The sequence below is a fragment of the Apostichopus japonicus genome, chromosome 1 (genome assembly GCF_037975245.1).
Source record: "Apostichopus japonicus isolate 1M-3 chromosome 1, ASM3797524v1, whole genome shotgun sequence".
In the NCBI taxonomy this organism is placed as follows: Eukaryota; Metazoa; Echinodermata; class Holothuroidea; order Aspidochirotida; family Stichopodidae; genus Apostichopus; species Apostichopus japonicus.
This window is the reverse complement of record NC_092561.1, coordinates 2086575-2110385: the sequence shown is the minus strand read 5'-3', so window position 1 is coordinate 2110385 and position 23811 is coordinate 2086575. Positions and strand designations below refer to the sequence as shown.

The window sequence follows — 23811 nt, the reverse complement described above, 5'->3', positions numbered from 1 at the left end:
ACATCGAGATGACCCAGTCAGTTCTAGCCTTAGTTATGGGTATTTTTCTATTTGTGAAATGTATTTCAAGGTGGGTTAGGTGGTTTATTCTCTACCCTGGCAAATTCAAAGGATCACAGACTAACACGAGACCTGTGGCACTACTGAAACTCCGGTCATCTTAATGAAATGATCTTCAAGGCACAAATCAGTTTACAAGAAGATCTTTTAGTGCAAAGATAAAATACAAAACTTTAGACATTATAGACTTGATGCTTTAGCCACATGTAACAGGTTTTGGTTTGTCTTCTCAGGTTAATAGCAACATGAACTGGAGTGGCTATTAAATATATTTGTATTTAATGTTGGACTTGCCAACAATCTGTTGATACAGCACTAGATCTCCAGGAAAAATAAGCTTCCTGGATACAATGTGTAAATAATTCACTACTATCCTACCAAGAACTATGCAATTACAATATGAATATTCAACAGTTCAAAGAATCAATTATTCTTAGTGAACTTAACCAATGAATGATAACTGACTCCTTTGGATACATTCAAACAGTAAATAGAAGGTTTTAAATGGAGAGATCCATTATGTGTGCATACAATGTATAACAATTCACTACAATCATACCAGGAACAATGAAATTACAATATGAATATTCAACAGTTCAAGGAATCAATTGTTCTTAGTGAACTGAACCAATAAATGATAACTCTCTCATTAGGAGTAATTTAACATGGTGAGATATCCTTTTATTTCTTTTTTAGATTTTTTAGTGACTTGTTTGACATCAAACCTCACGTCTGGTAGGTCACGTTTGCAAATGATTCAGTCCAATATTACATCTACTAGCAGAGATATTCACCACTGAAGATATAGGTGCGAGTTTGGTTAGTGTCACCATAATGTAGCACTTTGCATGTGCCATTGAAGTCATGGAAACAATCACCATGGAAACACTGGGCTGCAGAAACTCTTTCAAGGTGACATACCAAAAGATTTAACTATTTGGTCATCAAATAGTCTAAGTAATGGAAATGACCATACAAAGTAAGACAAGAATATTACAAATGAAATTATCTGTTAAGAGGATCTTCATACAAAAATCGCATCCCAGAGTCTTCATCAATGTGCATATTTGTACAATCATCATCCAAGGTAAGGTAGTAGGTATCTTCACCTATCCCAACCTAAAACCAGCTTGACCGCAGGTGCACCTCTTTACATGTTCATTTCAGCAGCAGTGAAAAACCAATCAATGAATCCCGGCACCCAGGTAAAATTTTGGCAAATAGTTGAGCAACTTGTAGCCTCTATCGTATCAACTCGTATCTCTATCTGAAGTCATGCCTTACACCCACCATGTGTATCTCTCACTTCAACAGCAGACTACTGAATCCTGGCTCCTATATTAAATGCTGACGATAGTTAATCAGGTTCTTATGTTTCTGAACCGTTTGCCGTAATTGATGATCTCTGTAGTTTGATGACGTTCCTCAAAATCACTGACAAGGATCCTGGCACGGCGTTGATGGAGGTAAATGATGCCGCTAAAGTCCCCATCAACTTGTCACTGCTCTCAAGTTGGTTGATTTCTATAAAGTGAAAAGCATGAAGGATCATGAAATTGGTTTATTGTAGCTATGAAGCAATTTCACAAAGGTGCTAGAAGGATAACCAAACAACCCGATCAATCGGGATTGTCTCCAGTTTGCAGCCGAAAAAGCAGTTATCCTATCCACAAACCAAAATGTCCAGATTTTCTACTGGTCTTTGTGACATTTGAAAAATATCGTTTTTTACCACTGGCGAAATAAAGCAGGTACGCTTGTTGTATGCATCACTATTTGTGCCCCTTTCAAAAGCAATATATTCTGATCCATTTTTTTTGGGGGGGGGGGGGATTTACACTGTACTAAACTGGTGTATAAAGCTGTAAATACGTGACCATTTTGGTATGTAGCCCTGTTTATATTTCATTTTCAAAGAGGATCAAGACCCCAGCCCTTAGAACCCCCCCTCCCCAGGGTGCATGTCCCATTTTTCAACCAAAGATATATGGTCATCCTATAAGAGTTTCAAATTTCAGAACCAAAGGAATAATCAGCTTAGTCTAACTATACATCTCAATAAAACACATTTATATCAGATCTTTAACTTTGAAACACATCTAACATCTTGGAGCATCCATTTGACCTTTAAGTTACTCAAATTTGACAACTCTCTAGTGTCATTTTTCTACCAGTTTTATGTGTCAAGTATGCTCAGTTCTCATTGATCAAGAATCCTCAAAGTTGGAAGGGGAAGACTTCATCTCCTGCTCTTACCAGTCGATCATCCATCTTCTGAAGAGCTGTCTTCATCCAAACCTTTCACGAACTTTGCTGCAAAATGCTCCTGCTTCTTAAAAGCCTGACCTGAAAAAAACACAAGCAAGTGTGCACATATAGTCTACTGTGTATGGAGGGAGACTGAATGTAACACGTAAAATGAAAGTTTTTCTTTACATAACGTTGATGTAATTGTTAAAGAGATCAAATTCAAATTTCTGGAAGGGATAGGACCTGTTTATTGTCCTGGAAATGTGGTAAGAACACAAGTAACCCTGTAACATCACATGAGAGAGATTTTAACATAGTAACATCACCTGAGAGACATTTTAATGTTTCTTGGGAGGTAGCTCTGCCCCTCCAAGCCCCCCCCCCCCCCCCCGGACACTAGCTACTCCTACCTTCTGCCAAACAATCACTTCCAATAAATACTAAACTATTAACAACACATTATATGTCCCATTAATGCCCCTTCTTTCACACTTTCCTCTCCGGAATAAAGGAATGGAGAATGCAATTTTTTTGCCTCCTCCTTAATGTTGGTTATCCACTTACCATAATCATCTTGAAAGTTAAAGGTTCTGAGACTATCCCTGCCACCTCCGAGAGCTAGCAGACTAGGGTTGTCAGGACAAAAGGCAGAACAATGAATGATACCCATCTTGGGCTCCTTGGTTACCAGGAGTGACGGCTTGTTGTCCTGTGAATTATATAGAGCATCAAACTTATATTACAACACCTTTGTAGGCATGGCAACCCTCAAATCCATAGTGCTAGTTAGAAGAACTTTACTTTTGCAGATTGGCTATCAAATGGAATATGCAAGGAAATTGCAACCAGTTGCTTCAACTGAGCATTTTTCAAAATCACAGCTGTATACCACACACAGAAGTAACTATTGTATTTAAATTTCCCTGACAAAATCTACCGTCATGAATAAATCAGTAGAGTGTGATTTACCTGTATCCTCCAAAGTTTGCAAGTATGGTCTGCAGAAACTGTGGCAAGGGCGCCCTCTAAGTAATGGCTCATACTCATGCAAGTTACTGCATCTTCGTGCGCTTTCAGTGTGAAGAGAGGTTTGTCTGTCCGAAGATCAAACCCTTGAACAAACCCTTTATCTGAGCTGACCTGTTTGCAAAAAAAGAAAGAAAGAAAGAAAGAAAAAATCACAAATAGTCCTCAGAATTTGAAAAAAAAATCATCATATCAGAGGTCAGTTTTTAGAATAAAAGTCCAGCTAAATCATCACTGATATTGTAAATGAAACCATTTTTCTTGGAATGGCACAAGTCTGAAACGAAATGTAGATGATACATATGACAATTATGTTCCAGTGTTGCATGATATTTATGTAACTTAATTTAGTGAGAGTATAAACCACACAGCATGGTTTACATCACACAAGGTTAATATACTCTAATCTTTGTTCTAGTGGGGTGTAATGGTCACATGATTCCAGAATAATCCATTACAGGAAATAAATCGTTTCTTGTCATTTCGATGTCTTAACACTTACATAGAACTGATGCGGACTAAAGTGATTCCAGATAATCTTCTCTACTTCGCCATCAATCTGCCAGGTTGTGGCTGGATGCTTCGAGGACTGACAATCTACGGCAGCAACTAAACTGTACAGAGAGAACAAAATACATATTACCAAAGAGTCTATGTTAGTCTGGACTTGCCACAAGTCTGTGACACGGCTGAGGAGATGGATTTACATTGTGAATCCTACTCCAGCAAATTATTCATGAACGAACAGTTAATTCCTTCATGTGGGTATAAAAAACACTTAAAACCACGCAAAACCAATATCTATGAAGATATATCGCAAAACCAAAGTGAGGGGTCCGAAACTCTTATGTAGTTCTGTAACTCAAAGAGGGTTTGCTAGAAGAACAAACAACGCAAAAATGTGCAACTACAACATTTTTTAGGGGAAAAGTTTAATTTACATACCCGTCACAGCCTCCGGTTAAAAGACACTGGCCTTCAAACGGATGCCACTCAACGCACTGGGCCTAAAAACAACAGAAGAAGGGTAATAATAATGAATATTTCTCCTTAAATTTGGATCCACGAAATGTAAATCATAAAAAGCCTCTTTCAAGACTAGAATGCATGACCAAGAAAATCTGTTGTTAAACTGAGAGAAATTTAAGACCAAAATATCATAAATCTTGTTAGTGAACCCTTTCATGTAGCTAGTTGCATTTGCAATGTAACATTTCTTGCCATGTCATCAACATCCCTATGACCAGTTCATAAAAAAAAAGGACCTGGTTAAAATGGACAAAATTCATATCATTACATCATATGATTCCGATAAAACACGTTAAAAGTATTTTCACAGAATGCATGGTTGACAATGGATCACAAAAATTTCAGTAGCTCTAAGATCATTTACTACATCAAACGCTCTCTAACCTTGTCAGTGTGATGTGTTAATGATGAAAGCATTTTCTGCGATTCCATGTCCCACAATGCAACAGAATTATCTGCGGACGAACTGGCCAGGATATTGCAGACGTTGTGGTTCCAAGACAGATCTAACACAGCATCAGTATGACCCTCCGTTGGTTTACTCTTGACTTTCTGTAAAAGAGAAAATTATTTTGATAAGAAACTTTAAATGTTTATTTAATTATTATTTTTTAAATATTTTCAGTATCACCTCTAAAATTGCTCAAGGTCTTTAAAAAATAATTTTTGGAGGTCCTTACCCAACAAACGTATTCTTTCTTGCCAAGCAAACTTCCTTTAGAATAGAGAGGAAAGTCCTTTAAATGTTTCACTAATTTTTACTTTCTAAGCATCTTTCGGGCAAATGCTAAAAGCCACAAGAATTCTCCAGGGTACAAACGTATGATAACAGCTTAAAATTCTCAATGTTGAGAGAAAGTACAGTATTCTAGCAATTTTTGAAATTTTCTGAAAAACTGACAATCTAAAAAAAACTTTTCTTTAACAAATCTTTGTAATGAATGAGTCACCTTTGATTTCTTCTTCATCTTCTTCTTCTGTCCCAGAGAGAAAGCAGGCTCTAAACTATCCACGACGTTTAAATCCCAAATATCAATGTTTGGAGTGAAGTAACCAACGGCAACGTAATTATCTGAGTTTCATTATTATCGAGAAAAAAATAATAATAATAATAATGAATGAAGATGCACAGGAGACAATTCACCCTTTCATATAACAAGTTAGGCTATCAAATTTCTGTTGAAAAAAAATCAAAGTTTCCAAGTAGATATGATTAATTGATCAATTGATTAATTGACCAGATTCACCTTCCTCAATTAGAAGACACAAAACAAAACAATACATAACAGAACCAAATGTTAAATACACCTTAAGAATGCATATGAGATCCATCTTTCCTCTTCTTTCTTTGCATAAAAAACCAACAACAACAAGCAACAAACAACAACAGTAAATGCAGAGCAGCTGTTGAAACAATATGGAATAAATAAGGAATAGCCAGGTCTACCGTAACGACAAGTAAAGTTATGACAGGCATGAAGAAATGTTTAAAACATTCCCTCGACATGGTCACATCTTGCAAGGCAGCAAAAAAAGGAATAGAGCAGAAAAGGAGTTTCAACAATTTGTAGAAATACTTAAGAAGCTCCTGCACTTGACAAAATAAAAATCATTAGCAAATCAGAGACATCTCTAGACTTTTTTAACAACTTTTGAGATTAAATTAAAGAATACGAAATGAACGTTCTTCGTACTTTTTCCGGTCGTATGTGGTTTCACAGGCTCCAATGCCAGGGGAAATGATGGCAGTAGGAGATCGTGGTGGACATACAAGGAATCTTCTTCTTCGTTAAACACTGAAAATATACGACACAGGTTAGAAAAAATTCACTTGATTTCCTATAAGATCTGAATGTTTTCGAGTTAACCACCTCTACAGCTTCTTATCATTATGGACGGGCATTGAGTGAGCGCCAGCAGTCAGGTTAGTTAGTTAAATGTCTCACTAAATGAGGTTAAATGATTAGAAACAGTGGACACGGTTATCTGACCATTTTGTTGTCAAGGTATCAAAACAATAAATTTGGTACCAGTTCGAATATGTCTGAAAAAAAGTTGATAATTATTAAATCAACTGCACTTTCTTAACTTCAAATCTATCTCTCAATCCATCCACTCCACACATTCCTTCTTACAGTCATTCTCCTTATTTAATGATAACGGTTGAATCAGGTCTCAAAACTATCAGAAATGAAAGAGGAAAGTAGGCAAGGAAAGCACTAACAAATAAAGCATAGGACAGACTGTGCAAATCTGTTCTCTTCCCATCTTGATCTGACTGGAGAAAAAAGGTCCCTCCAAACTGTTCATTACAAACAAACAAACTAAACTTTCAGTTAAATCTCTGTCTACTGCTGTTACCATAACAACCAGACTTACCATAGACTTCCAAGATGGCGCCATCCTCTTCTGTCCTTCCGACTATAATCAAGTTATCATCAGGTCTCAATTCAAAGTCATCTTCTTCATCTTTGTCCTCCTGTTTCAATCAAGAGACAAAATCATAAACCAACATCTGTACCTGAAGAATGATCGTCCTTATTGACCTCCAATATTAGATTGCTAAAAAAATTGACCAAACCTGACTATTAAGAACCTTCTCTTTTTTGTTTGAGTTTCTGAGCCTTCTTCTGCATATTCCTAGACTTTGACAAATGTAATTGAAACACACAATAATAAACCCCAGGAAGGGAGAATGCCGGTGGCAATGTACAGTGTTTGTTGATATTTTATCAGAAGCGACAACTATTTGACTTTCTCGACATATTCGGAGAAACAAAGATGAACTTTAAAGTGAGCGTGCTGTGTTTGGCAAATAACAGTCCCTCCCATGCAGACACAAACAAAACAGCATGTTGCATTAACATCACATCAGCTGTTAAGTACCCTGAGAATGTATGTTACTTTCAAAACTAACTACCACCAATGCAACAATTTTGTTACGTATAATTCAAGCTCTATTATTTCTCCGACCCTTCCTGCACTTGCTCTGACCACCAATCTTATGATTCCTCTATACAACCCTTGTACAACCCCATTACCTTATCAACATCAACTTTAAAAGCTTTGATTTCCTTATTTACTTCTACAGACTTCATCTATCCACCTCAATGCTTTCCTCTTTACAATAACTCTTCCAAGCCTTGATTTAACCACTCAATTGCTTCAGCATTCTTCCTACTGTTACGACTATCACTTTTTCTTTTCTATTTCATCTTCCATTCAGACACGTACCTCATCTGTGACTTTTGTCATGTATGGATCTTCTTTGTTGTTGGAGAACACAGCTAAAGATGCCAAGTCTCTGTAACCTAGTCAGATAAAATGTCAACATTTATTGATAAATTAATCAATAAAAACCATAGAGCTATGGGTTATAAAGGTAATTTAAGTTGAAAGAGATTAAACAGTCGTAAAATGCTTTTCACGTTTACCCTCCATATTACGAAAATATTAAATAAGAAAGATAAATAATATCACAACATATTTTACCCCTTTACAGCCTAAGTAAGATTTTGGAATAATTTCAAGTAGACAGAGATGGGACTGATTCTTGTGGTTTGTACTTAACAGATGTGGCTGGTAAGTAATCAACCGCAGTGATCAATTAAAGTCAGTCAGTTCTCCTAGTGAACAAGACCAAAAAACAACATCATGGTAGTCATGGGATGATGTAATAAAAATCGTTACCCCCAGCAATGTCATCTTCTTCTCCATCTTCATTGTCATAATTCTCTAAGTTAAATTTCTCCAACCCCTCCAAGCTCTCCTCTAGAGGATCTATCTGCTGGAGTTCAACTTTCTCTGTGGTTTTCTTCTTTTTCAGCGGAATCTCGTCATCCGATTCAGAATCATCGCTGTCTGAAGACCACTGTTTCTTGTCATCCTCTTCCAGACTTGCCACAAGTCTGCTTTCCATATCTTTCAATTCATCTTCCTTCAAAGCCTAGCGAAAGTAGATTAGAATGACATTAATGTCGACGAACAGTGAAATGTTCAAGAGTTCCTTGCCTTGTAGATAATCGTGCTCACAAACCAACACTTCACTTCTTCCATGTACAACTTAGCTATGCAAAATAAGATACTGCTGTTGTAATTTAACAATTTGACGATATGAAATGCAGTAAAACCGAGGAAAGTTAAACACATATGTATAGTGATATCAAACTATAAAAAAGCCCTTGGGTTACCTTAGGACACCATGAATACCTCACAGTAACTTAAAAAAGTGGAGATTTTTATTTATTCTACAAAGCAAATGTATGTCTTCTAACTTGAGGATCCAGAGGGACGTCAAAAAAGGTAAAACACTAAAACATCTGATTAGATGGTTATGTGGTGAAGGTCATGAAATGAGCTTGTGTTCTCACTTTGCATTTCCAAAACAGGTACCTGATGAATAATCATATTACAATTTACACACTGGAGTGTCAGAAACATTATCCAGCTGAAACAATGTATTTCCTAGTCAGACAAATGTAAGTACGTCAAACATCTTGTAATTCCTGGCAATTAGAAAGAGATCGAGATAACGAAAGGAAAAGTTTTATATTGAATATTAATTACATAGCTTATTTTAATATTGCTCTGACCTAGATATGTCACTTGTTTGCTAAACTGTTACAGTGTTTTGGTATCATTCATACAACAATAAATCATACTTACGTATTTTGGAAGTGAAGTTGCTTCTCCCTTCCTGATCCAAGCTACACAAGTTATAACACTGCTATTGGACATCTTTCAGACACTATAATATATAAATTTTAAAAATGTGGAAATTATATCAAGGCATAACTTAGGTTTAACCTAGGCCATTGGTCTAATGTGACTCCTCTTTGATGAAAGTTTCTTTTACAATTCTTTGAAATTTCAGTATCCTTATAATAACTTGTCAACACCTAATGATCCAAACTCTTGCAAGGCTAGCATTCTAATAGGTTATCATGGGCTATACATGAACTTAATTAACACTACTAACATACAACAGCATTAGTCCTAAAGATAATTTGAATAATCAACCAAATTCCATGTGTGTAAATGAACACTAAAAGTAAAAGATTTCATTGGTCAATCAGATCTTTGTGGATGAAATGTTGAATGACATGTTTGATTTGAGAAAATCAGATTCGATTAATTGGACATGTTAATGCTTTGATACAGCTGTTCAAACAATATGTGCTGATGACTTAATTATAGAGTGAGTTTCAACAAATTATTTTATGCATGATGATGTGTATCAGTTATACTTGAGTCGAAGCCTATGCTACGTTTTTTGTTTTTTTGTTGTTGCTAGGTCCCGAGATTGCCGACTTTCCCTTTATACAGATATGCACTAGGACTACACTAGCAATATATTGTATTAGACTATTTAACAAATAACAGCTTTGTCAGCCCATAGTTTATACCACGTCAGTGGCAGAAACAGTTGTACTCTTAATGCATTAGGCTAGTAATACTAGTACTGGTAGGCTAGCCACAACAAAATCCATTCCCAGTTTGTCCAACTTACGCTTTAGTCCTTTTAATGCCAATAGTACTATCGTATTACAAATCGTATAGTGTCCACCGCTTTAACAGAAATCTGGCCGTTTACCAAACTTCATAAAAGTAACGAAAGTAGGTTAACCAGTTTGTTTTTGGCTTCTTTGCTTCTGCACAATAATTTATAGAAGAGGCACATGGACACTTGTGATTGCGCAACAAATACTGCTGTCACAACAATAGAAACGGCTGAATGGAAAACTCTAAACAAATTGTTATCTGTAAATGTACGTACTGTGGTGTGTGAATGTTTTGAACTTACGTGAGGGAAAAGAATGTCATCGACAACACCCAAAAAAGAGCCTGGCTCTCCAACCAAGGAAAAGTCGTTTATTGAAAAAGTGACGACACTTGGCAGGAAAAAGAAGAAAGACAGTCAAGACTGTGAGTAGCAAGTTTTACTAATCGCTGGGTCTTCGAAGTAGAGATGAAAAAGAAAATATTAAATATTGGTGTCGTGTGTACATGCATATACTAGTACTACACTGAGTGTATCAATAGTCATCCACCGGCTAATCTTAGTATATATATGTATGTAGGTGTTGGCCTATACTGTAGTGTTACGAGGAGCGGATGCACATACATGGCATACCATATTTTCTAAGCCAATTCAATAGGCTCTTGTGTAACCGTGCACTGCAAAATTATCGTTGCAGGAAATTATTTTATAGTAATTCATAGCAAAATGCTATGCAAGAACAAGCAATATGTTATGCAGAAGTAAAGATGTTTGTCATTCCCTTATCCTATACACAGAACCTTGCAATATTGCATGATGATAGGCCTAGCATTGTTGATGAATAATGATACGATGAAACGCCCAATTATTTCTCCTTGTGTAAGAAATTTCCCAAATGTTGAACCGCAATGTTGAACCTACACATACAGAGGTGTTTTACACGTTTTTACTAAAATCTTATGAAACTTTGGGCAATTTCCATAGAAGTATCTTCTTCACTAATGTCATTGCGTAGTTTAGTTCGTATCATAGAGCAGTCTATGTTAATGTGTGGAATGCATATGAAATTCCATGTGCTCAACCACTAATAAGATAGGAATTTGGTTCTTATGGAGTAATGCAAGACTAAAACATACTATATCAGAGCACTCTGAGAAAATTATTACTGGGACTAATGTTGCATTGCCATGGTGAAATCCGAAAATTTCCCAAAGTAGACCATAATTTTGTAGAATAAAATTACTTTATTTAATTCTTAATGTATTTTCTTCAAATGTTCCTTATTTTTCTCCCAGTGGATGACTTAAATCTTGAGGGCATTCATGCCATTGATTCTCCTGGAAGCCCTGTGGATATAGTAGACCAGCTTGATATTAATTTAGGTTAGTTTTACTTTTATTGTTTAATCTTCTTACAAATTAACTGTTATTTTAATGAGTATTTTCATCTTTTGTTTATTTTGAAATTGTTAGTGATTCATTTCACTGATTCCTTTCAGTGTGGTGTGTATTCCAAGTGTGGAAAATGAACCATTGCACTTAACAGAATTTGAACGGCACAACTATTATTAAGAGAACAAGGAGAAAGAATATATGGCTGAAGAGAGTAGTTTAACATTTTGAATGAAGAAAGTTCACACTTAAACTCAGAAGTATATATCAACGCATATATCTGATTACAGCAACAATGACTAAGGACTTCAGCATTGTCACTGAGAGGGAAAATATCTGGACATTTCCCACAAGAGTGATTGAATTTTTGTCCATAATTTACCTGAAGTTTTAGTTCAGTTTAGTTGCATGATCTTAGCTCCTCCACCCCCCCCCCCCCCTCCACCAACCACCTTGTCTGCAAACTGAACAAGCTGCATTGGCATTACACCTGCTGTAGATAAATTTACTGGTGGTTTAACAAAATATGCTATTGAACTATTTGTAGTTAAGCATTAGCTCACAGTGGTACAGAAAACAAAACAAAGTTCCAGAGTTTTCAAGAAAGGTTATTTTTGTTAAACAAATTCCATTTTCATTTTGACAGAGGAAGGTGAAGAAATTTACCTCATCGAATCTGAATCCAAAGACGATGCGAAGTTGAAAGAGTTAATGCAGGTACATCACTCGTTGAGTTGAAGAAAACAATGAATATGCATGAACAAAACTATGATATGAAATATGAATGTTTGATTGACATTTTTGTTTTAATCATAATACAATTAAGATGATTGGCAGCTGCTCCAGGTACCATGTGGAAATCATTGTAAGACCAAAAACATATAATAATTTGGACGATGAATTAGAACAAAACTTTCAGAAATAACTTTAAAGGAAAACTTGTACTCAATTTCCACCTTTAACTACAGGGATAATAATTTATCTTGTATTCTACAGAAAAATTCTATGGAAAATGGGGAAATTGCTATACAAATATATATATAGAGAGAGAGCCGTGTTTGCACACAGGAAAAATGTAATTTTCAGTGTTTTATGGGAAGCAAAGTGGACAAGCCTCAAAGCTGCTATGCAAAATGTGAATACTAAATTGTTCCCATGATTTGGTGAATGCATTAAGTTTTAATGTAACAGAATTCATGACGTTTGACACATATCTGTCAAATTTTTCACACCAACTGTTATTGTAATATTGTTATATATTTTTTTCTCGTTATTCCAGGTATTGAAAGAATGGATCTCAGAAGAACTCAAAGAGCAGCGGATCATTATCAGAAATTTAGAAGAAGATCTTCATGATGGACAAATTCTTGGAAATCTTGTTGGTAAGAAATCTAGCGTTGAATCCAGGAGTTTATATGGGTGGGTTAGTGTGGCCTTGAAATCATTGAAGCCAACTCTCCATGCAGGGTGGGTGGGGGGGGTGGTTGTCTGAGAGCATCCTCACCCAGGTCTAAATGCAATGAATTTTTGAAACAATTAATTTTTGTGAGAGGTTGAAGGCAGAGGTGTGTACACCCATGGGGTTTAACAGCCTGCTAAATGCGTCGACTATGTGCCTTGTATTGAGCGAAACTATATTTGCAGCTTATTTTTATCTCCAAGAACAAGAAAAAAAATCCTTTCCAGAAGAGGGAGCCAAGGCCCCTCTCGATGAATCGTCCATTTCATGGTTCGTTGATCTCTTTCAGAGAAATTGTCCGGTGTGAAACTGGAAGTAAGGGAGGTGATGCAGTCGGAGGTTTTCCAGAAGCAGAAACTGACAAGGGTTTTGGAAATGGTTAATCAACAAATGAATATGCAACGTTGGACAAAGTTAAAATGGAGTGTGGACAGTGAGTACATCAACTTTTAATTTAATTTTTTTAATTTTCAATCTTGATATTTTATCCCAATGACATCATATGAAAGCTCAGTCATGTAAATCATGTGGCAGTCACTGTTCACTTTGGAGATCTCAAAGTGATTTACACAACACCTTTTATTGGGGCAAAGTGAGCAAGAGAACTTGCATCTTTGAAAATGCAAGTAAGGCAAAATACCAGTAAGGCAAAAACAGATCCTCCTTGCATCTTGAAATACTATATCTGGTCCCCTTTGACATTTGGCAGTTGATTATTGAGACTTTATTCAAGACTGTAGTTTATCTCTCTAGAATTATACTTGTTGGTAGTGTTTGATAGGACGCTGTGGATAAGAAAGACTGTATCTATGTATATGCACAATGTAGCATCTTATTTACTTTCATAGTCAGCTGTTGGCCTTCATTTGCCTCTTTGTAACTAATCAGCGAATCAATGTTCTTCTTTTTTCACTATGTTTGTTGTTCCTGTCAATAAATTCTTTGCTCTTTAATTCTTCCTTTACAAATTTCCAGTCAAGATTCTGATTTTACATACCATTTTTGCAATTTTATTTTCCCAGGTATTCATTCTAGGAATCTCATTGCCATTCTTCATCTCCTGGTGGCTTTAGCGTTTCATTTCAAAGCTCCGATCAGGATACCAGAATATGTGGAAGCTAAAGCAGTTTACATCCAGGTAAATGGAAGGAAATAGTCCGTAAAATGGGAATGAAATAGTCCGTAACATGGGAATGAAAAGTGGGGACGAAACAGTGCGTAAAATGGAAACGAAATAGCCCGTAAAAACCCTCAGTGTGTCAGACATTGAGACGTCTCCATTGATAAAGCATTTTTGTGAAAAAGATGCCCGCTTTGGGTCTTGAAGAAAGTGTAATATGTTCTCATAGGTGACCATTTTGGGTCTTCTTTAGCATTTTTTTATGATTGTAACAATGACCTTCTGATGCTAACATCACATCAGAGGTCAAAGGTTAGATGGATGCACACTACAATAAAATCAGAACTTTTGCTGTTCTATTCTAGGAATAGATCTGTTAGTTATTCTTCCCTACCAATATATAAAAAATATCTCATTTTCTAATGTTTTTGGATGACCAGATCAAATTTTGTACCAACTAGTATCACAAGTTTTCTTTTTTTTTAATCTTTGATAATATTATTACTTTAAAAAAAGTAGTAAAGAGAACATTAAATGTTGCTGCAGATTAATGCAACTTTTCTTTCGGTATAACCTTCTGCAGAAACAAGAGGGAATGCTGCATGCCAAGAAAGTCACCGTGCAAATAACTGCAACTAATGAGTAAGTAATTTAAGCAAAGCAGAAAATTGACGCGAATTCTATTCCGCCATCAGAAATTTAATTTAATAATTTTAACCACTTTTGTGTTGTAAGTAGCCAAATTGGCATAATCCTTTGAAAGACTTCGTTTTGTGAAACTCAGGGAATAGCCTATTCAGTGTGGCGTCACAAAATCCTGAGCAGTACAGTCCAAATGAGAAAAAAACTAAGTTATTTGTTTCTTTGATGTTTAGAGCATAAACTTTGATGGTACAACGTCTCTATGTTGAGGTGAAGTTCTTCAAAACAAATTTCCAACAGTTGTGGTAAAATCAGCAAAAGTCATGATTTGCTATTTGTGTTCGACATCTATGCAGCTGTTATAACTGCTTTCCTTTTCTTTTCTTCAAAGGGCTGTTGGAGGAAGATTTGGTAAGTTGCTGACAATTGTTATTTCATACTTCAACATTGTCAACAAAATGTTATCATTTCTTTGTATTTAATGACAGCAGATGTAAAACTTTAGAAAGTGTTTAAGCTCTCAGCTTTGATGGGCAAATAAATGTTTGCCCTAATCATAAATATGGTTTGACCTATGAAAAGTGGAATTAAGAAGAGGGATTTGAGGAGCCTTTCATATTATAAAGTAAAGGATATAGATTTTTGGTTGTCATAGGGTAGAAGAAGTACCCCTTTTTTAATTCCCCCTAATACCCCCCAAGAGCACTGAAAGATCCTTTTTAGTTTGGTTTTCCCTTAAATCTTAAATCTAAATTTTGTAAGTTTGTAACTACAGAGAATGACGGCTGACTTTTTACTTCTTATTTCGTACGTAGAGAGAGATGCTTTCGATACTCTGTTTGATCATGCACCAGACAAGCTGAATGTTGTCAAAAAGGTAAACTGATTAAGCTAGTTCAAGCGGTTTTTCTTAAACGGAAACAAAATTGATAAAACAATTCCAACAGAGGTGTGTGTGATGCACAATAGTGTGATCAAACTCAGCTACGTATGTGACACACACACACACATCAAGTCAACCCTATATTCTGCACATGTCTGTACAGGCAGTACAGCACAGGTGGACAAAGTGCGGGCCGCATGTGTACCATGGGCAAACTTTCTGCTATCCAGGAGACAGTTTTCAAGCCACATCTTTCCTTGAGAAAGTTCTCTGAATTTGTTTTATTCATTTTGTTAAAATGAAAAGCTGCAGCAGCTGCAAGTTTCTGCTCAGCTGTGCTGAATCAGTATCAATTTGGAGATCGGCTCTGCCGACCTACTGTAGCTATTAGTGTAACTGTGGAGCACAGCAGATTATGTCCTGTGCAGCCTGGCCACGTGAAGCTGCAGCCCCATCAGTATCCTCATTTTGACATGGTACCCAAAATGGCCCGCAATGTTTTCAAAATCCTTTCAATATCAGAACATTTTGTTTGTATTCTACCATAAATTAACTAAAACATTGAGTTTTATTTATATATCAATTATTGGCTGGGAGTGTTAAGTTATTGTTACTGTCGATTCATGGTTTGTACATTTAACCCCACATATATTGATTTATGTGATTCTGGGAACAAGTTATCAATAAACTGCTATACAAGTGTTAATATGTGTATTAGTTCTGCGCATAGCAACCATACTATTTCATGTGAGACACAGCTCACAGCCTTCAACATTGCTACACAAAATTTGAACATAAATTTTTTCCCTGTGATTACAAAATGCAGTTTTTTTTATATATATATATTTTTTAATGTATTTATTCTTTCTTTTATCCTGTAGTCACTGGTAACATTTGCAAACAAACATCTGAACAAGCTTCACATTGAAGTCACTGATTTAGACAATCAGGTAAAGTATCTAAACAGTATTGGTTTTGTTTCCAAGAATTAAGTTTCCTTGTCATGTAACATCACATTCTTTCACCGGTAGAAGCAACTCCTTAATACTATGTAACAACAAACAGAAATAAAAGCTGTTTTCAGCCTCTGAAGAAGATCCTGCTAGGTTCGAAACGTCAGGCAAAATTACTTTTACACATTCTCTTCCACAGGCTCTCTAGTGGATAAGCAATTTGCTAAGTTTTGTTTGATTTATTTAGAAGTTAAAGATGTCTGCACTGCTTTAAAACAGGGTTTATTTGTAATGTGTAGATGCATCTGTTGTGTGGCTAGTCCATGCTTAATTGATAAATTAAATTCTTCAATTAATTTCATTAAATAGTGATTGTGACAGCATTGGGTTTGTAACATGTTCTACTTCACAAAGACTTATCCACTAACCAGTTGTTTATTTACTGTATCAAGAAAAGATTGATATTTATTTTGTTAAGGTTTGTCATCACTCTCACAGAGGGTGTACCCAAGCATTTATTCCTGGAATGCATCAAGATAGTTTTCTATCTCCTTGTTAATAGGTTAGACTTAACCCTTGAGTATATATTTATTTGTCACCATCTTTTACTGTTCTTTTCTTTTCTTGTTTTGTAGTTTGATGATGGTGTGTTCTTTATCTTGTTGATGGGTCTTCTGGAAGGTTACTTTGTACCCCTGCACTGTTACCACATGACACCTGAAAACTTTGAAGAAAAGGTAAAAAAACAAAGAGCTCTTATGTTTCATTGTCACCCTCCTCCTCCACCTTTATCTTTGTGTCTTAGTCATCAACTTTTAAAAAGGAAATCCTCTCCTGTGTATTTGGTCTAGTAGTCTCTTGTTGCTCCATTTATGATTAATTAATTAATTAATGAGTAGTGTCCATGGCCTCCTCAGCTTACCTTCCTCGTTATTTTAATCAAAATTTATAATCAAAAGTGAAAAGATGATTTCACCTTAAGTTCTTGTTGTGAATACTTCTTACATCATTCGGTGGTTTTTCCACCAAACTTTGTTATCCTGTGATCGTTAGAATAATTTTAATATTCAAACAAAGAAAATCTGGCTTATCTCCTGAATGTTTTTCGTTGACATTCAAATTGTTCATATATCTTCTCCAACTGTTTTTGTTCAAGGTGCACAATGTGAACTTTGCCTTTGAGCTGATGGAGGACGCTGGTTTGCCCAAAGCCAAAGCGCGAGCCGAAGGTAATTCCTGAACAGTTTAATAAACATTTTATTTTGTATTTTAGTTTATTAATTCATTTTTGACGATATTTATTTTCTTGGGAGCTCATTTGTGTGTCTTTTCATTTTTAATAAAATATTCCATTTAGTAAGAATTAATGTTTCAATTCAAAATATGCAACCGCAATTTGCAATTGGACCATTTCTTGCTATTTTACCTTTTGATCAGTAGAGTGCATTTAAGCAACAAAAACAGACACAGCCTATCGTTGTTAGGTTGCATCAAATGAGTCATGGTTATCCCTCTTAGTCGTACATCAAAAATAACAACGAGTAGCAAACTGGATGTCAGATGTTGGGCTCAAGGACAAAGCGATTAATACAATTTGCATTCAAATGATTAGCTAACTTAGAACAGACGCCTGCAAATGATTAGACCCAAGACCTTGGGAACTTCCATGAGAACTGAGCCATCACCCAACACTTCCCCTCCCCCCCTCCCTCCCAACTCTCAGAATATATTTGCTCAGAATACACGAAAAGCTAGCTTGGACTATGGAATTGATGTTAAAAATATTAACTTAATTGATCTCCATTGGCAGGCTCAATAAGAACAGATCAATTTTAGGCATCTGCATGCCTTTTATATCATCTCCCCCTCCCCATCCCCCCCCAAAAATAAATGTGGAACCTCAACGTAGAGGATATCTAATGACAGTAAATGCATCGCCTCCTTTCACATCTTGACAAAATCTTGATTTTAATGCTCTACAGAGAAGTACTTTCTAATGTTTCTCATTTTTTCTACTTCATTCTCCAGAGCAATTTTCTATAAATGCTTTCTGTCGTAAAAAACATTAAAACAAAGCAATATTTCATTTCTCTGTCCATATCTCATCCTAACTACATCATATCTCCTTTTCTTGTCTTTTCTTTTTCTTCTTTTTATGATCATTTATATTTTTTTACCTTTATTCTTTTTCGTTTCTTACCTTTTGCAAATCTTTTCTCTTCCAGACGTGGCCCAGGGTCACCTTAAGTCTGTTCTTCGAACTATCTACAACCTTTTCCTAAAACATAAACAGGCTGACAACAAAATCTGATTCATTTCCAATTTTCTTCAAGGTTTCCAGTTATACTTTCTCTCATTTTTCAGTTTTGAGTGTTTTTCGATTCTAGTTTTTTTTTTATCTTTAGTTTCTTGAGTTTTGTTTTAACGATTCTGAACTAACATCTTTGCTTCCCAGCTTTTGATGTGAATAGATAACATCCAGAATTAGTGAACCATGTCGTGGAATGTTTATAGTAGACTCACAGATAAAAGATAAAATTACTAAGACAGTAGCATCGTTAGACGATGATCAGATCTGCAAAACCCAATCAGCCTTATAATAAGGTGACAAACAAGTATGCATCCAAAAACTTTAATTGGTTGGATCACAAAAAAAAGCAAAAAAAAAGTGAGAATTTGGTTAAAACTGAAAAAGATTCTTGTGTGACTTTGAAGGAGTTTTTTTGCCCTTTCTGTGATTTAATTGGATTGTGAATTCACTTCTCAATTGAAAAAAAAAAGTAAAAACTTCTCTCCCAGTTATAAACTTAATTGTTTCAATTTGAGATGTTTTGTGACTGTGTAGAATTATTAGTTTTAACAAGGTTGTTTGAATGTATTGTAATTCTGTTCTACTAACGTCAGTATTGGTTTATGAGTTTCATTGATAATTTTCAAGTAAGTCCTGCCCACAGATGTATGGAATGTCTCTGGTGGTCTTATATTCACAGCCCTCTCAACTGACTAGTGTTTAAACTTTCTGTTCAGGTTCAAATCTTGAGGCTGTGCATTTAAGATTATGATTTCGATAAAAAAAGGGTCTTGACTATCTTTAATTGACTTCACAAGTACTTATTCATATTGAGACAGGCTGGAGGTACTGAGGCATCATAAAGGTTGTGACCTTGGCCCCTGTTCTGCTTAAAGTCTCAGCAAAACTGATAATGTAACATATTTATTTAACTTTTTGTTGGCTAAAATGGGGGGGGGGGAGTCCAAATGAACACCCTGCCCTTTGTTAAGGGTGAAAAAAATCTGGAGGCTTGCCAGTTGAGGTTATTAAAGACTTAACTTCCATTTGAATGATGCTAAAACTGTTGAGTTGAGATCAGTAACATCTATCGCTACAGACATGGGCTTTGCACTTACAGCATCGATTTAGACTGCCGGTCTTTGTGTGTTAAGATTTAGTGATTTAGTGATATGATATGTCTTCCCTGTACTGCATGAAAGACATCACAAGGGAGAGATTAATTCTGTGCTGAACCTGAAAGTTCCTGTCGATAGTGGATCCACCTTAATCCCCCCCCTCCCCTGTCCCCTTATACTTACCCACAGGAGGTTTGATTCTCTGGAATAATAGCAGTAAAACATTGATCATTTATTGCTGCTGTAGAATCAAAGTGGCATAAAAACTTTGCCCCTTCCCAGAGGATTATTGGACAGACCCATTAAAGGACTGCTCTCTTGGTCTTTCTCATACCCCCTTTCCACCCCTCCCCCCCCCCCCACACCATCTCCTTTACCCCCTTTTCTCTTATTATTCCTTCATCTCCAGTGTGAACACAGTTTCTCAATGATTGTCACCTTTACTCATGTACCATACAAAGTTTATCCCTTGGTATCCTCTCTAGAACACAGGTCATGAATATCAGTCTTAAGATGCACCCCCTCCTTGTCCCTCCCTCCTTCCCCAACACCCCCTCCCCCTGCTGTGATGCTACCTCTGTATACAATGATGTCCTTTAACACTGTTTTGAAGGTTATTATCAGAGTTATAGCATGATTATTTGATTCTTCATTATCGTTCTTTTATCCTCTTCCTGCAGTGGTTTGTTGACTTTATAGTTTTTAGAGTTGTTTTTTTTTTATAACTCTCACATAATGCACTATTCTTTCATTCTATCTCTCTGAGGACAACCTTTTTTTTCTCCTTCTTCATTTTGCACTCTGCACGTATTGTAACAAGATTATCATATTACATTTTAACATGTTCGCAGTGTACGTCTCCTTAAGGACATAGTGCCTAGAATCTGCTTACTCAACTCAAAAACCTCAAAATTGGAAGCAGTTGTGCCAATCTGTTCCAATTCAGTAGTCCATCTCTAGTTACAATGTGATGATAAGTCCATCCATGCAACTTGTTATTGGGTATAAGTGGGTACATTCAGAATCTAGCTGCTTAGTGCCAACTTGAACATTCTCATATCTCAGTCCAAATGCATTAAGAGAGGGGGGGTGGGGGAAAATGTGGTTGCCGCTTATGCATGGCAATGATGTTTTAGTCATAGAAATTAGTAAAAATACTAAGTTTGTTGGGGGGGAGGGATTTGACATGTGGAAACCTTCCCATTCAAGCATATTCTCTAGCTAATTAGCTAATCTCAGTGATTTTTGGGTCCCTAACTTACATTTGTTTTACATGTTCCTCTGTCCATTTTTTCAGATATCGTTAACTTTGATCTGAAGTCCACGCTGAGGGTTCTTTACAACATTTTTACCAAATACAAACATCTTTCTTGAGAAAGATTTCATCGGCCGACTTGATCCTGTGATCTTGGTTGATGTCACAAGAGAGAATTGATGCATCTTCGCGACACGTAGAACCGGTTTGCTATTAATGCAGAGAGAAATCGTCAAACCAATTTTAAAAAACGATTATCAATCATAAATAATAACGATTGCAATATACTTTATTTTCTATCCTCCGTGTACATATATAGTGTGTAGATCTGCCATTGTGCCTATAATAGTGATTGTATTTCTCCCTTTGAACCCTTTAGTTTATACCTCTGAGTTGTTCTGAAACGAGCAGGTGTGCCAAATTGTTCTCGCAGACAGAAGTGACATTTTGTACCTTAATCCCCAGGCTGCAATGCTTAAGGATATACCTACCTACTCCCATGATGAAACTAAAAATATCACATGATACGAATAACAAAGCCTGCACGGGCATCTGTTTTGTTGTGAAAAAAACTACGAAAAATAAATCCAAAGAATACATATTTTTAGTGATTTTTCCTATCAGTGATTCGGTGAAATTCCATTGTTTCAGTTGATTTAAGGATTTTGGAAAATCTTTCGGAAGGCCACAGAAAGTGTGCCCTCAGGCCGCTCTTTGCACGACTGCTATAAAAGATGGGGCTCTGTCCGTTTCGCAGTAGTTGTAAGTTTATTACCGTTCCTGCGTATATTGGGTCGGATTATGATAGCGTGCTCTTCAAATTCTCCCTTTGATTTCTATACTAAGGTCATGCTACTCTTTGAAAGCGTTTTCAGGTTTTGCTTAGTTTATTTGATAGTTTTTTTCTAATATTCTTCCTGTATATTTGGGAAGCAAAAATTTTGGTGCTGTTTGCTTCCATATGCTTATTAATACCATTTTATATTCGTGTAATATAAACATTTGTTTAATACTAAACTTTGTTTCCAATTTTGTAGATATGATTAAATTGTCACCAACCATCTCACTGCTCTCTGTCTGAAATAGAAATATTTATCTACCTGATAACAAATCACAGGTATAATATAATATTTAAAAAAAGGGTCAAAACAATTGTGAAAGTTTGGTAATTTTGCAAGGATTTTCGTTGACATTTGCTATCAGTATTTTACTTTCACCTATTAAAGGGTGTGAAGACTCGCGCAAAAAGAAACATCTTATGCCAGTTATCTTACCTAGTTTCGAATGAGGTGTAACAAAAGTGTTAGACACCACCATCGATCCCAGAAAATACACACACAGCTTGCTATCGTCGGTAATTAGACACTAGTGTACAGTCAGTACATACAGCTGTGATCAATACCCACAGCACACTGTACAAACGATACAGCAATGGACATCTCAGGTCCAGCTAAAGATAACAAGGTATCACGTTTCATTACTGTTTGCATTTTGTAGCGACAATAGAAAAACTTCACTTGCAAGCAACAGAAAGTTAACTCTTTAAAGATGGCGGCACGCTGTTTGGGGCGAGTCTTCAATGCCTTTAATGCTGGAAATGTACAGTGGTTAATAAAACAGTTGAACTATGACCATCTGAATATTTTTTAATATTTTGGGGGAAAAGGACCTGTTATTAAAAGACTTGAGCAACTGTGGTCATTTTAAATCTACGGTATAACATTCCGAGATTATGCCTACGACAAATCATAGAGGGCACTGTTAAAGAAAGCTTAAAAGCATAACTCGATTAGCTACAGATTGGTTACAAGAATCAACAACAAAAGAGTGTTAGTTTTGTTATCATGTTACGAAAATACAACCTTGCTTTACTCAAATAATAAAAGTGACAGCATTTGCAAAAAATACTACTTTGTTAATCATGTAATTGTTTAATTACTCCCTGTTAATGAAACTTTATTATCAGGCACTTTTGTTTTCACGTCTGTACCTTCCTTTCTCCTTCAAAATCATTTTTCCCCTCTTTCTTTCTTTATACCTTTGTTTATTTAGAAATAGAAAGTATAGTAAGCTTGATTTCATTTTATGAGATCATTCAAATTTCTAGCTTTGAGAAAAAAATTGTAAAAGTGCTTGTCTTAACTTATTAACTTTCTGTAGAATTTGTCTTGCCAATAAAAATTTCACAGATTGATTAATAACTTAATTTTTTTGGAAGTGTTTTTTTTCATTGTGTGTTTTCAACTCTTTGTACTTTTTCTTTCCTGTCTGTAAGGTTGTCTTAATGTTAAAAGCGCCTTGAGGCCGTTTTTTTCCTTTTCTTTTTTCTGCGCTATATAAAGCACCTTGTTATTATTATAAGTATTATTTCAGTTTCTAGTCTTGTTGCTCAGGAAATGTTCATAATTTCTGTTCCATAATGTAATGATATAAAAGTACACAATGGTAATATAAAGGTCCATTACTATCGTGTACTATATTGGTTTGTGCGCTAACAAGAGCGATTGATAACTTTATACTCAGATTATAATGTTGGGTCTATTGCCGTGGGCATGTGTTTAGAATATATGGTGGCCAGGGGGGTAGGAAACTTCCAAAAGCACAACATCAGAGGGGCACTTTCTCATTCCACAACCACGACACGTTATGCTATAAACCGATACACACCGGCCATATCACTTGAATATATATGATGTGTTAGTATGCTATCAATATTATTATGGTACACATGACTCTATCAACCTACATCTGTTCTTCTGTCCATCCATAATTTAGAGCTTTTCAAAGAAATTCCTCCTGTGTTTATTCCTTGAACAAAAGCCTTCAGCAGCCTCA

At 35.8% G+C, this 23811-nt stretch overlaps 2 protein-coding genes across 3 annotated transcripts; one reads left to right on the top strand and one right to left on the bottom strand.

Annotated features, from left to right (window-relative positions):
* Nucleotides 1–3: 3 nt before the first annotated feature.
* On the bottom strand, nucleotides 4–10012 carry LOC139978018 (periodic tryptophan protein 1 homolog). Its single transcript, XM_071987972.1, has 14 exons — nucleotides 9875–10012; nucleotides 9031–9112; nucleotides 8056–8311; nucleotides 7600–7676; nucleotides 6745–6844; nucleotides 6060–6161; nucleotides 5316–5437; nucleotides 4750–4917; nucleotides 4282–4343; nucleotides 3839–3950; nucleotides 3280–3450; nucleotides 2875–3019; nucleotides 2317–2406; nucleotides 4–1584 (listed from the first exon to the last, which is right to left on the bottom strand). The coding sequence occupies exons 2-13, from the start codon at nucleotides 9100–9102 to the stop codon at nucleotides 2324–2326; spliced, it is 1470 nt and encodes a 489-aa protein (XP_071844073.1). The 5' UTR covers nucleotides 9103–9112; nucleotides 9875–10012; the 3' UTR covers nucleotides 4–1584; nucleotides 2317–2323.
* Nucleotides 10013–10140: 128 nt separating this feature from the next.
* On the top strand, nucleotides 10141–23182 carry LOC139977857 (beta-parvin-like). 2 transcript variants are annotated; one of them, XM_071987585.1, is made up of 14 exons: nucleotides 10141–10290; nucleotides 11161–11247; nucleotides 11903–11973; nucleotides 12536–12638; nucleotides 13005–13148; nucleotides 13738–13853; nucleotides 14419–14477; nucleotides 14869–14888; nucleotides 15293–15354; nucleotides 16242–16310; nucleotides 16949–17050; nucleotides 17470–17542; nucleotides 18539–18646; nucleotides 21019–23182. In XM_071987585.1, exons 1-13 carry the CDS (start codon nucleotides 10182–10184, stop codon nucleotides 18622–18624), a joined length of 1101 nt encoding a protein of 366 aa, XP_071843686.1. In that variant the 5' UTR covers nucleotides 10141–10181; the 3' UTR covers nucleotides 18625–18646; nucleotides 21019–23182. The 2 variants fall into 2 exon arrangements, with proteins under 2 accessions (XP_071843686.1, XP_071843766.1); XM_071987665.1 differs by lacking the exon at nucleotides 18539–18646.
* The last annotated feature ends 629 nt before the right edge of the window (nucleotides 23183–23811 follow it).